The sequence below is a fragment of the Sander lucioperca genome, chromosome 13 (assembly GCF_008315115.2).
Source record: "Sander lucioperca isolate FBNREF2018 chromosome 13, SLUC_FBN_1.2, whole genome shotgun sequence".
NCBI classification, from domain to species: Eukaryota; Metazoa; Chordata; class Actinopteri; order Perciformes; family Percidae; genus Sander; species Sander lucioperca.
Window position 1 is genome coordinate 6,492,088 of NC_050185.1, and position 15,413 is coordinate 6,507,500.

Here is a 15,413-nt window from a genome sequence, read left to right on the forward strand (position 1 = left end):
TAACAACCTTAAGCGTAACAGCGACGTCTCTGATTGGTTGAGCTCGCTGTTACCATAGAAATGTTTATCGCACCTGCGAACGACTAGTGAGCTGTCACCGTTGAAGTCTACAGTATGATTGTTTCTACAGAGTCAAATGTTCTTTTGCGCCGAATCAAATGTTTTATGGTTTATGTTTTAAATTTTGGAAATTTGATAATGCATTCGAATGTTTGCTTACTTTTTAAAATCATCCATAATGCTGTTGCTCCTCCTCTAAAAAAATGTATTACGCTCAACTCAGGAAAACAAAAGAGCTACTCGGTCAGCCACTAGAGGAGAGTGCAAAATTCCCAATCGCAAAACTTTGTTTGGCAAATCATCCTTTTCTTTTGTGGCCATAAGTCAGTGGAATACTCTCCCCACACACCTTATTACATTTACAAATCCTCAAACCTTTTCGTGTTTGACAAAAAAATGGTTACTGTCACAACAAAATTGTACACATTTATGAAGTGTGTGTGTGTGTGTGTGTTTGTATTGGGAGAGGTAAGGATTTTATTGCATAGCTTTGTTGGGAAGGGGTGGGAGGGGTGGTTTTAGGAAGGGGGAATGATTGAGCACATGATAGTTTTTATTGTAAATTAGGTGTGACTGTGGTTGTAAAATTGTATATTTTGATGTTCTGTATTTCACTTGCGTGGAATTTTTGTTGTTTTACTGACCTGCCAAGGGACTACGGGCGGAAAATAGCACTTGTGCTACAACCCGGTACAATGCATCTCTCCTTGTTCTTATACAAGGTTAATGTTAACTTGTGCATTGTCCCTGTTCAAATAAAATAAATTCTAAATTCTAAATTTACCTCATAGCTGGTTGGCTTGATTCCAGACTTAAAACTCAAACAAAAGCATTTTCCGAAACGTCAATGGAGATATTGAATGGGAAAAATTACTTCCGGAAGCAGAGTCATTCAAAAAGTGGGCTGTCACTGTTAAGCTGTTTACAGAAAGCACCATTACATATGTGATAAATAGCTATCAAGGCAAATAATGGCCACACTGTTAAAAGATGAGACATCTGGGAAGTGGAGTGCAGACAAATCCAATAACAATCAAAAAGCTTAAATCGTCCACCTATATCAAAACACCTATACCCTCGTTAATGATCAACATCTAATGTCCTCTGATTTGGACATACGCTAACATGATTCTCTGCAGTTGGGTGTGACATGTGGTATGATAGCAGGGAGTGTAACACAAACTGAGAACAAACAGCTCCATTGAGCTGATGAGAGCAGTTATACATCATAACTAGATAGGAGCAACGTATCGCTCAATATCTCTGCATTATCACCAAAGAAAGAGGAGCAGAAGGCCAGTGGACAACATGACCGGAAGAGGGAAGCGTGAGAAGGTGTGCACACTAGTCTCTCATAAGCATCCATCGTGGAAACATGCCTCTGTTTATTAGCTTATTCATGTTAATGCATTATAATCTCCGCTTCTGTCACTGATGTCCTGCATATATAATATTACATGCTCTGCACTGTGAGCAGATGCACTTACATGTGACAGCATTTTGTTCCGACTTTGGCTTTGACAAGAGCACTTTTGACTCATCAGACAGACATTTAATGCATTCTGGCTGGCATTGTGCTGCTGGATACACCATTAAAGTAGTGAGAGGTGGGGGCGGGAGCATCTAATGATTTTCTTGGGTAATCATTTGGAACATTTCTGCTTGTTTTCCTGTGTGTGTGTGCATGTATGTCTGTATACATGATAAGACATTTGATACAACGTTGGTGACAGCTAATACCTTTCCCATTGTATTTTACACACTAGTTTTAGATTTCGGCTGTTCAGGTTGTTATATGTTACACGGTCACCTCTCGCTGGCTGTTATGCTGGAAGCCTCACATGCCTGTTGCATTTCCAATATTTTTTACTGCACTTTGGGTAAATAAGGAGATTGAGTTTCAGAGGTGTTAAAGAGACAATCTGCTTTATTGCCTTCTTTCCAGGGTTTCAGGGAGGCAAGAGTTAGCTGACAAACCCCCAGGGACAGACACCATATTAAAAGTGTAGGTGCACTGGAGGCAGAGTTAAGCCTAACCTCATTGATTACAAAACATCTCGCCAAAGGGCTGCATTACAAAATTTACCAGCTGGCTAACACTGGCACATTTACAGAGATGTTGATTCATTTGCATTGTCCTTGTATATATACATAAATTAAGTTTGACACATTTAATGTGGATACATTTTAGCTGTGTATTATCAGCATACATTTTAACAACTACAATTAAAGATACTTGACACTTATTGTGTCCTCATGTAACTGATGATTGCATAAGTGATGATTTACATTATATCATATTAGCTTTTTAGATTCGCTAAAATATTTTTTTGTTACTCAGCACTCAGAGGTAACGTAGCACCTAACGGAATTATTTGAAATTTGGGAAGTTTGCTTTCCTAAATGTTATGGTAGAGCCAGGAGACATTTAGCTTAGCTTAGCTTAGTTTAAAACTGGAAACAAGGAAAAAGCTAGCCTTCCTCTGTTCAAAAGGTAACAAAATCCACCAACCAGCATCTCTAAAGCTCACTAATTAAAAACCTTAACGTGAGGTTGCCAGGCAACCAGTGGAGACTCCTGGAAGTCACTGTGCCCAGCCAGGAAATAGTCCCGCACATAGTTCTGACTCCTGCAACCTCCTGTAAAACTGGAAAGTATCATTTTACATTTGGGTTTTTGTATGTAATACACAATATAATATGTTATTTAGTGAGATTTAGAGATGCTGGTAGGTGGACTTTGGATAGAACCAGACTAGCTTTTGTGCTAAGCTAAGTTAACAAGCTGCTGGCTGTGGCTTCATATTTAGTGTGTCGTATAGACCTGAGAAAGGTATTGATCCTCTTACTCTCAGCAAGAAGGCGCATAAGCATATTTACCAACATGTTGCACTATTACTTTAAAACTGTAACTATGGAGACAGTTGATCTACAATTGATTGCTTATCAATAATGATGAGTAACATGGGCCCCATTTCAGAAAGCAGGTTTAGTGAAAACTTTGTTAAAAGTTTAACTCTGAGATGAGGGAAACTCTGGGTTTTCCGTTTCAGAAAGAGAGGTAACTTAACCTCAGAGTCAGTTACTATGGTAACTGAGTCTATGAACCTAACCTGGTCGGGAGCAGGTTTTCTTCAATAAACCTCGAGTTTCTCTCAGTCTCCTCCCTCTGACACAGCGCTCTTTCATTTCCTCATTCATTCATTCAGTCTGTATCAGGCGCATTTTAGCGAAGTTTGTTATCGGCATGATAAAAAAACAGGGTTGGTTTATTAACCATGTTAGGCAGACTAAAAACGTAAACGTTTTTTTTTCTTAAAACATGGCATTTCCTTTTGTCGACGATCCCATTGATGAAGAAACTGCTTTACTTTGCAGGGTGTTATATGTTGGGAGATGATATTGAAGCCCCGACATTTTAATTTCCAGATAACTTCCTATTTGAGCGGTATCGTTTTTCTTCCCAGTCTGTTATGCACCCTAGGCTACATAACCTTATCTGGCCTCATATCACTAACGTCACCCATCTTGGGCATGCTCTACATCCCAGCAGATTATTTGTGTCACATAATTTTTTTTGAAAACGGCAGTTTTCTTTTCAACATTGATGATACGGAGCATTTTAGTAAAGCCACTGTATAGCAAAGCGCCGTCAGAAGAGTGTGACTCACTCTGAAACGTGTTTTAAACGTTTTTGTAGTGTTCCCTGGACACAAACCAGTAAGAGACATTAAAAAGGAGGTCCACAGTATTGCAGATGAATGATGTAAACCCTTTGAAATAAAAGATTATGAATTATAATTCTGTTAATGATGGTGCTGCTGAGTGGGATTAGTAGGTATAGTACTTTTTCGCCCGCAGTATTGCACCTAAATGAAATGGATTATAGGTTCAATATCATTTCACCAGTAATATTAGGCTATAGCCTACTTATGATTAAATATGATATACACTACATTGGAATATATGCATTTACTCTAGCAGCACTTTTCTCCCACGCAAATTCTCTCTCTTTTGCAGCAGCCTCTGTGTTGTTTTTTTTTAACTCGCTGTATGTGCACATGAATATTTTCGCCAACCCGATTGTTTGTGGTTGTTGCCATGGTGAATCGTAGTATCATGGCTCCATTCATGCTGCCTTTTTATTGTGGTGGTGCACACGCGTGAACCTACTCTGAGTTGATTGAACCATCTCAAATCAGCTGTTCTGAAACCAAAAACTTAGAGTTTCCCATCTCAGGGTAAATCAACTCAGAGATCGGGGTTACACTCAGAGTTTGTTAAACCTCCTTCCTGAAACTGACCCCTGATATATATAACATAGGAAACATGCAACTGAAAGCATCTCTTTGTGCTAACCCATGAAAATTATTATGTAGATGCGGGTGACTGCCAAATCTCTATTTTCCTCTGACTTTTTTTCAATTCAGAGTGAACATTAAATATTCATGACATCTGCCAGGATGTGGAACCCCTCTGAATTTAACAGACTGCTGCCACAGACTCGCAGACCTGGCATTGTGTCCTTTCCTATCTGAAAATGGAGTTGCAGCTCTTGCACTGAACCATAAAAAAGGACTCATGTTGCTTGTATTTCCTGTTCTCACTGGATCTACAGGACAACACAGCAGAGAGAGAGAGAGTGAAGCATTTCTTGCATACATAAACATCAGTTACGACTGACATTTTGTGCATTATAGACATATAAATGTCCGCCCTGACAATTTAGGAAGTCCTGTACTAAGCCACATGAGGAAACACTGTCTATAGTTTATATAATGGTTTAACGGAAGCACTCATTTTGTTTTCTCTGTGTGTTGCAGACAACTCATCTTTGGTTTCTCACTTCTGACTTTTTTGTACTCACACATGTAATGTGTATAATTTTCTCTTCCTTCCGGAAGTGGGAGGAATTTTTAGAACACATTCGCTTCTCTGTTTTGTGGGTTAAGTTAGGATTAGGGAAATCCAGAGAAAACCACCCAACATAACAGGGTTAATTGTTAGAAATGTTCTTTGTCAGTACTTGGGAGCATAATGATTTGTGTCAAATGTGTCATTTATATAGCCATCAATCACAGGGATGTGATTAAGATAATAACTGAAAATGATGAAGAAAAATTAGACGAAAAATAAATGGGGAAATGCATTTATAGACACACTTACATGGATGGACAGCTGTATACAGACCTGGAAATAAGCCACACAAACTAAATGTCCATCAACAGGAAACTAAACATTTCCATACTAACTAATCCAGCAGCACTCTGTGAGGAATCTCTGGGTCATTTTGTTAAATAGATTGGCACATTTTATTGCTGATGAGTCCCCTCTCTGCTTGTATTTCTATTCACAGCCGCTTTGTATTACACCGAAATGGATAACAATGAAATTTTTTCCTCTTTATCTGAGTAAGGAATAGAAATGTCCATGACAATATTGGAAATTGATATACCAGTGAGCTGACTGTGTGAACTGTGTGAATTGTAAGTGTTAGAGCTTGCATTTATGAGTCTCTTTCAGAAGTTTCCTCTGAAAAGTTCACAGTCTTGTCCATTGTATCTGTCATGTCTGACTTACTTATAAACAGCAACGAGAAACAAATGTAAACTAACTTTCTCATCCCCTTGAGCAAAGATAAATGCTACTGTCTTTTTCTTCATAGTACATTAGGACAGTAAATGATGTGTGTATTTTAAACCTTGTCATGTACAGCAGTGGCTGATACTGGAGACACATACAGAACTGAATCTGTGTGTTCGTTTAATACGTAATATTTGAGTAAATGTAAAAGTAAAGAGAGAGAAGTCATCTTTCCTCTTTTGGTTGATCCTCTTGCCTTGTGCCATACGTTATTTCTGCAGATTTCTTCCATTTGCACCCAGCATATTAAAACAACACAGAATAAACCATCTGCTAATGCAATGGTCTCATTTTGCTGCAGCCATAATACTGTTCTTTCAAAAATCATTTTAAAATGACTGGTTGAGGAATTGATTTAGCACTTCCATCAAACACATACAATCAAACACAAGTTCCCTTTTTTTGCACACTTCCTGAGGCAGGCGTGCTTATTATTCATCATAAGAATGAAAAGCATGGCTATTGATTTTGAACACCACAGTAGGCAGTGATGTATTTGTTATGCACCGATATTGACCTGTTGTTGCGTAATGGATGGAGATATAGAGAGTTTGAGGGAAGACGGCTGGGCTGGTAATGTAAAGCAATAGTCTAACGTGACAGTGTGACCGAAAGAGCCCTCTAAAGATTTATCGTGGCCCAGTAAAGCATTTGAGTTTGACTCGAGTGCATGTGTGGCAGATGTATTTTAGGCTTCCTGCATGGCCCTCTTTATCCATCAGGCATGACAGAGTATTAACTGCAGTGCAGCGCCCACTGAGCATGTGCTGGCAAACTGTGAACCCAACTCAGACAATTCCTCCTACTGCTCTTTTCTTTAGATTCTCCTCATTTGCCTTTCCCTTTATCCTTTGCCGCCCTATTTTTTTTATTCTCTTTATCTCTCTTCAACCAATCAAAGCAATCCTTTTCTCAGTCCCACTGCTTGCTTCACCTACCAAAGCCCCATCTTTTATTCCATCTTTCACCTTTTGTCCTAATCTCTGCCCACAGTACTTCACACCATCATACCCGACATGCATAACCCTCCAATGCACAATCCGCCCATCTCCTGCAATCCTCAGTACAAGCTCCATTACCAAAGTATTATGTAACCAACTATTTTTGAAAATACCTTGCCTGGTGGCGAGTGAAGTCGTGCCCTACACCATGCAGTACTTTCAGTCCTGCCACACTCGTGTGTTTTGTTACATCTGTGCCCTCCTACCTCCTCTCATCCTGTAAACACGTCCCAGAATCAAGCCTCAGGCACTGGTTCAGCTTACACACACACACACACACACACACACACACACACACACACACACACACACACACACACACACACACACACAAAGCCATCGCCCCTTCCATCTGCAATGAGAGAACGGCTTCCAATCAATTTTCTCCACAGCTCTATCTCCTGCTTTTAAACACTTTTATCACTGCTCACTTTCTGCTCATTGACTTTGCTGTTTGTGCAGCCCCCCCCATCCCCCCCCCCCCCCACCCTCTCTGTGTCCTGCTGTGGTCTGCTCTCCTCTGCCGTGCCCCTGGCTGACTCTGTGCTGTAGCAGTGGTTGCTATGGAACTGCAAATCAGCCATTTGAGCAGTAGCACCCTAATGGATTTGCAGACTGTAAACAGAAACTATAGACTGCATCGTTCCCTACATCTCAGAAATAAATGTCTCTCAACACATATACACACACACACACACACACACACACACACACACAGCGGGAACGTTTTGTCCCTGTAGCGTTACCCTGTTTCTCTTTGCTTGAGATGATGAAAGAATTCTTTCTGTCTACATGTTTATGTTGATGATTTAGTTCTTATTGTTCCCCCCCCCCCCACCCCTCCCCACCCCTCCCCATCACAGGACTGTATCCAGTTGAACCAGTATAAACTGAAGAGTGAGATTGGAAAGGTGAGTTTTTTGCCATTTGTTCAGTTTGGAGTGGTTTGGAAGAATAGCAGCAGCTTTGAGAAGATTGGCCCTTTGCTCAATTTAAGTGAGAAGATTCATATTCACAGCATGTGCTCACTAAAAGTTGTGAGTTGTCTTCATTGTATTGCTTGCATATTCTTACATTTTAGTAAAATATAATAGTTATAATAATATATAATGTAGACAGGAGGGTGTGTTTTTGGATGTATTCAGGTGAAAACCACCTATCTATCTGCGGTATACAGTAGTGAGCTAGCTATACATACTTGAAAACGAGCTATTTCAACAGTCCAGTAATGCTATTTCATGTTTTATCCTACAATTGTCTGCATTGTTGGCTACATTTACCTTTGTACTTGCTGAAGTTCTCCTTTTCTAGAAATATATTTCACTATCAAAGAAGACTTTACAGCCATGCTAGCAGCTCTGAGGCTGTACTTGGACACAGCAGTGCTTTGAGCTTAATGCTAACATCAGCATGCTAACATGCTCACAGTGACAAGGCTAACGTGATTTTAAGCAGGTAATGCTTATATGGTAATGTCCATGATAGTTTAGCATGTTAGCATTGTAACGTTTGATTAGCACTGAATATAAAGTGGGAAAAGGAAATGTCAACCTCATGGCAGTGCTAAATTATAAAGTCAGGGGATCACCAGAGGGTTCATTATTTGGGGACTATGAATGCCTGTAGAAAATGCTATGTCAATTCATCCAATAGAGATATTCCAGTCTGGACTGACCGACCAACACTGCAATACTGAGAGCCACGGCGCTAGCATGGCTAACAAAGTCTGTGTGACAAAAGACTAGATTGTATATCGTAAAGAGGAGGAACTAAAAAGGAAAATGCCAAAATTCAAAGTGTGCAATGGAACTAATGTATGTTACACCATTTTAAACTTCACAGGGGACACAGAGCTGTAGAATTACTAAATCTGAGAGCACACCAGATTGAGAAACACTTCTGTGATTAACACATGGAGGAAATCACTGTGGTTGCAACGGAGATGAAAATTGAAAAACTGGCAAATTGAATTGAGTGAATTGCACATCATTTTACACAACAAGGCCCGGAACATGCAAATGGCAATGTTTTTAGATTAGCATACAGCATTCAAAGTACCTATTAACAGCAGATGGAAAGAGGGAAAAAAATAGTATCTGTTGGATATTTTTATGTTCAAATGTTCAGTTTTGTTTTCAGATATTAAACCGTGATATCAAACCATCTCTATTATGAAACATAGTGAATCTTAGGCGTTAACACTGTGGAGAATGACACATGAATTTGTGACATTTGACATTTGTTAAACTTTGTTACATAAATTTGGAAGGAAGAATTCACACTTGCGTTTCTTGACTAAAGCCCACAAATGGATTTTTGGCTGTGCATAACACCAATTGCTTTTAAAGCCCAATAAATCCTGAGGTATTTACCATCAGCCATGTTGAAAATTTAGATGTTCAAGACATTAAAGGTGATATCATTCGCTTTATGTCAGTAATGTGAGTGTTTGATAAGCTTTTCAAGTAGTTTTGTTCTTTGGAGGATTATGATGGTAAACACACTGTGTGTGTGTGTGTGTGTGTGTGTGTGTGTGGCCAATCTGTGCGGAGCCAATCTGTGCCGCAAAGAATGAAAATGTTTTAGAATGGAAACTGTACTGCCTTCAAAACATTCTGTCGGTATGATGCCGTCTGTTCTCAAAGTGATGCTTTAGGAATCAGTTTTGTTTTAATGTAGAGCTGAACCACAAAACATGGGTACAGCATTGCATACTCATTAACTAATGTGTTGCTGTATATGATAAATACTGTAATCTCTTTGTTGTATTGCAGGGCTCCTACGGTGTAGTCAAACTTGCCTACAATGAGGATGATGACAAACATTATGTAAGTCAATGCAATTATTTTACATTTCAGAAACTTTTCTCTGACAACTAAAACTGATTGCATGCAACTGAAATGCATCCCCTGTGACACACAGCCACAGTTCTCCTCTTTTTCATCAAGCCTCTTAGCCTCTATTGTCTAGACAGAAGAGCTTTACAGTGTTATTGATTTTTTTCCACTTTGTTGCTTAGCTGTGAGTTCCATCCCCTCAAATTGCATCAGTTGCCTTGGAAGAAACTTGAAAATGAAAGTGGCTTCTGCTGTTACTTAAAGTGCATCCAAGACTTTATTATTTATCTTCAAAACAGTACTGCTGTTGCTTTGTATACCGGGTAGCTGCTTTGAGGTCAGTTTCCGAGGGACAATGTGGATATGAGCCAGCACGCTGAGATGAGGTCATTTGAGGCGTTTTCATCAAGGTGATTTGTTCCCTTAAAAGCTCTGCAAACTCGGCCCCTCCAAATGTAAGCCGTTTTATGTTTGAACACAACAAAGCTGCACAGTAACAACAATGAAAGTGTTTGGATGAGTCATGTCAACTTAAGCTGCCAACCCTGGATGGGTTTAAGATGTACTTTTGAACTGGAGCCAGTAAGAGCTCGGAGCTAAACAAACCCAGCATTAAAATGACAGCTTGTAAATGGACCGATGCAGAATGATAAACAGGAGTTTATGCAAGGACGCAGACGAGCCCTGTAACGAGTGAAAAATATTACACTCTGGGAAATTTAAAACGCACCACTGTAAATTTTACTATAAATAAGTATGTAGTTAATTTGTTATAAGGTTTTGACATGTTATATATCACAGTCCATACACAAAAAAGTGTATTTGAGTGATTTTGGTACAGAAGGTGAGCAGTTATATATCCTTTTTTTTTCCATATTTTGCTAATGGTCGCACATGAATTATCATGACAATCCTGTCTGATTGCTCATTAAACGCACATGATTCTTGCCTATGATAAAAAGGCACCAAAAGAAAAGAAAAATTACAGTTTTGTAAGATTCCACAACCAACACAAGCACAGAGGGCGAGGGCCATTGCCGGGCTCCAGGCCAGTGATATTTTGGTGTTAACCGTTGGACTGGCTATAAGAGCAGTATAATGTCACTGGAGCGTCTGCCAACTGTCCAAGACTACGTCGACCAGGTGTTAGGACTGCGGCACAACATTGACCGATACGGCTGCCGTATATCTGGCAGCAATCCCCCAAAATCAAATCTGGCAGTATTGCAGGTCCATGAGGAGACGTATCACATTGTTTCGAATATTTTGCTTGACATTGAAACTCTCATTGAGGTGATAAATCGAATACATTCATTACAATTAATAAAATAATAAAATGTTTGATGCTATTCAAAAACCGGGTGGTGCGTTTTTAATTTCCCTGAGTGTATAACAAGGGAGCACTTATATAGTCTATCCCTCTGGATCAATAACAACATGCAGCTTCAAATAATGCCAACCTGCAGAGATGCTCAGAGATTCAGTAGTATGCAACCCTGTCTCCTACAAATTCTGTCTATATACTACAAATTGGCAACAGTAAGAAACATAATGCTGCCAAGCTCGCATCTTTTATCAACATAAAGAGGAAATTTAATTATCATATCTGGCAAGTGGCATAATGTTGCTACTTAACATATCAGCAAAGTGTTAACTAAGAATGTATTTCAGTTTTCCAACAATATTTGCTTGTTACAAACTAAGTAACTTTTTTTTATGGTTATGTTTAGGCAACTTACAGCACTTTGTTACGGTTAGGGAAAGATCATGGTCTTGGTTTAATATCGGAAAGGTCGACTTGAAGCGTAAGACATAACATGTTTACTTAATTAACATTTACCTGAAACCATCATCTTCCCGAGCCAAAGCTACAGTTGGTAACTTTAATAAAACATAACTTTTAAACTTTCATATTTGCTCATCATTCGCTAGGTCCTGACAGGACCACATGAATCAGATCATCTGTGATGCTACTAATGGCATAATGAAAACAACCAATCCGAGCCGAGGAGCCTCTAACGCAGTCAGTCACTGCTCGTAAACTGCGATTAAACTGTCAAACTAGGCAGCACTGATTAAAAATGAACAAAGATTATGCTACTGCATTGCCCATTTCTCACCTCATGTTTTCAGAATTTTTTTTGTAGTTTACTGTTTAGCTGTAAAATAAGAAAGTTTGCTTGGGCGGTGCTTGGGTGGTGCTTGGTTTTTGCTCGACTTGGTCACAAACATTCTCAAGTTACAGCTAAACAGTACACAACAAAATGGTTCTGAAAACATCTGAGGTGAGAAATGCAGTACCAGAATCTTGCTTTGACAGTTTGATCGCAAGACATGGGCCATCACTAGGCTCGTTCGAGATGAGCCAGGCCTGCGCAGAATCGATCACCGGCGATCGCCGCCCAGTGAATGCCGGTTAGATTTGTGTCCGACTCGATTCCGACTTGCTCTGTCGTCAAGCACACGTGGGCAATGATAACCTCACGAGATCAAGGACTTCGAGACCCAGGGCGTGATGGGGAACACCTGGCTCTCAGCTGATCTAACAGCTGATTGGTTCAGAATTGACTCACCACTATGACTTTTTATATAAACCTTTTATTGTTTTTTTATAATTGGAGAGATTTGAATTGATATTTCTCTGAAATGAAGGCTTATTCTGTTAACAGCACACATGTGTGGCTGATGGTGAGGTTTAGTAGTCAGAGAGACTAAATACATTCAGATTAGGGATCATCTACAGTCTGTTGTTAATTACAATCAGCAACAGATCGCCTGTAGAGCATTTTGACAGCTACTCTGTCATAATAAAAACAACTGGAGACTGTGTTCAAGCTGATATATGGGTCTGGTAACATTTGAATTCGAAATGGACCTAACAGGATGTGAGTGTTTCTGTGACTTCCTGTTCAGCCTGAAGGCTGCTGGAAATGGCTGGAAACTGTCCGCCTTGACCGCGGCTTTCTGTCACCGCCCCCGACTGCTGCCGCCTGCTCCCGTCCACTTTACAGGCGAGGTGGAGCTCATCTCGAACAAGCCTATTGACACTGCGTTAGCGACTCCTCGGCTCTGATTGGTTGTTGATCTGCGGGTGTGGTGGAAACTTGTAAATGCCATTAGGAGCACTAGGAGGAGGCAGAGGGAAATTATTTATTCACTGATAATCTGTCTCATGTCCTACTGCCAGTATGAGCAGGACTAACCTACTGAACCTTTAAAGGGGCACTCCTCCAATATTTTTTGCATGGTTTAATAATGGTTTGGGTTTAATGGCACCTGACTGGAGAATTAGCTCCACCTGTTTATCTAGGTGTGCCCAACTCCTAAAGCCCCTGACACACCAATCCGACGGCTGACCGTCAACAGAAAAGGCAGTCGGACTGATCAGTTGGCTCCCCGAGGTCCAAAAAGTGCCTTGGAACACACCAAAGCAACGCCGTCTTGAGCGTACGTTCTGCGCGAGACGTAATATAAAAAATGAAAACCGGAAATGACAACGCGCCACATGGGTCTGGCTTCTCCAGCCAATAGTAATGGCGGCTTGTTCAAAATACGATCTCGTGTTTTACGAAAATAGTTCACCGAAACGTGTTTCTGAAAAGAATTTAAAGGTCCCATGGCATGAAAATTTCACTTTATGAGGTTTTTTAACCTAATAAAGTTAATTAATATGCGTTCGCCTAGCCTGCCTATGGTCCCCCAGTGGCTAGAAATGGTGATAGATGTAAACCGAGCCCTGGGTATCCTGCTCTGCCTTTGAGAAAATGAAAGCTCAGATGGGCCAATCTGGAATCTGCTCCTTATGACGTCATAAGGAGGAAGGTTACCTCCCCTTTCTCTGCTTTGCCCGCCCAGAGAATTTGGCCCACCCATGAGATATCATGAGAGAGATGAGAGAGACATCATGGCTTTCAAACTTGCAAAGTGGCAGTTGGTCAAGGCCACACCCCCACCCTCCACCTTGCCCCCCCCCCTCTCTCCTTCTCAATAGCTACAGACACAGAAATGGCACATACTAAGGAAAGCTCATTGTGGGACTGGCTCTAGTGGCTGTTATTCTGCACCAAGGCTGAATTTCGGGAAAGAGACTTCAGATACAGTATTAGGGGACCACTAAGGCCTATATAAAAGAGACTTCAGATACAGTATTAGGGGACCACTAAGGTCTATATAAAAGATACTTCAGATACAGTATTAGGGGACCACTAAGGTCTATATAAAAGAGACTTCAGATACAGTATTAGGGGACCACTAAGGTCTATATAAAAGCATCCAAAGAGCACTCATGTCGTGGGACCTTTAAGCGAGAAATAGGCCATACAGTTGCTGAATCTGTCTTCATTTCAGATCGACAAAAGTCAGTTTAAAAGATTTTGGTCAGATTTTGAGGCGTTCGTCACTCATCCCGCTCGTTATTTCCGGGTTAGCACTCCACTCAGAGTCTGACTGCCCGCCCTTGCTCCATCAGGTCGGCCAAAATGAAGGCCGACAGCTCCTCCGACGGACGACGGCATGGAACACACCGAACAGACTCGAGGCACTGACCTCGCCAGACTGTCCGACGGCCGATTATCGTGTTGGTGTGTCAGTGCCATAATATTCACATCACAACAGTAGTGGATGGAAACGTATGTTAAGTAACAATTCCTTTGCCAGATTTTCTAGAAAATTGGTAAAAAGTTGCGCTACATGTGGATGAAAACCTGACTAAAATGCTCTGCTTTGTACACCCACCATCCACTCAGACCTCCTCTCTATGACAGCCTTTTATTTTTGCCCTGGGTCCCCAGAGGAGGTTAATCCAGCATCGATGTCAACACTCGGTAAACCTTAGCTCAATTAACCTTTACTGTATTTCATGGGTGTATCGTTTGATTTTCATCTCTCAACAAACTTAAGGCACAGAGCAGAAGTCTTGTTTACTTGCAAAGACTTGTTTTTCTCCAGATTAGAGTGCTGAAGAATTCAGAAAAGGCACAATGGCACAGTGAGGGAACAGTATGATGACTGACATGATGCTTCAACCGCTTATGTTCCACCTCCTACAAAATAAAGTTCCTGCTGTCATGCTTTTGGCTGCCTTTGATCAGCACCCCACATACCACTCATCAGTTCCTCCTTAGCAAATAATCAGAAGCTCTTTACCTGAACTTAGATTACCTTTTGAATTGTTTTTTTTCCACAGTTATTGCCATATTTTGTTAAAAAGCAAAATACGGTCTAGTCTTAACAAATTCCATTGGTAAAATACATTTACTGTGACTAAAACTGCGATGATGCACCTACACCTACCTACAGGCAGAATTTAGCTTTTGCGATGGCAGCTATTTACTGCAGCCTCACCATCAATCCCAGATTCTGTAATGATCTCTGGTATGAATAATGGAATTGTCAGAGTGCCTGTATCGCAACATAAACTTTACAACCGAAAAGCTGCTATAATTCTGAATATTTCTGGACAACTTTTAACAGTTTGATGGCTCTGTGACTGAGTCATTAACCAACACACACACACACACACACACACACACACACACACACACACACACACACTAGCGCACAGCACATAAATCTAGCTCTTCCCACACTACAGAAACATAGTAGTATACAGACATATTTTCTCTGTTGCAGTATGAGATTTCAGATGCAAATGGAACCTCAGAGATTTCCCCTTTGTCAGAATGTGAAACCACAGATTCCTGACAATGAAAAATGTACAGTATGCAACAATTTTTTTCCTCCTCCTTTATCCGTCCCATCTGCCTCCAGTATTTCTGTGTGTACACGTATTTAAAGCTTTTATGTTTTCTTGTTTGCGTCTTTGTTTCTGCTCTGCGTGGAAGCGTTATTGCATTTGATGCTGATTGTTGAC

The 15,413-nt window shown here is 40.5% G+C and overlaps 1 protein-coding gene across 2 annotated transcripts in view; it reads left to right on the forward strand.

The window, feature by feature from the left end:
- Positions 1–15,413, forward strand: part of camkk1a (calcium/calmodulin-dependent protein kinase kinase 1, alpha a) — a 78,687-nt gene that overhangs the window by 34,488 nt on the left and 28,786 nt on the right. For both annotated transcript variants that reach the window (XM_031310698.2, XM_031310699.2), the window contains exons 3-4: positions 7,568–7,615; positions 9,479–9,532. In XM_031310698.2, the coding sequence (XP_031166558.1) occupies positions 7,568–7,615; positions 9,479–9,532 (102 nt within the window). The remainder of the gene's footprint in view (positions 1–7,567; positions 7,616–9,478; positions 9,533–15,413) is intronic.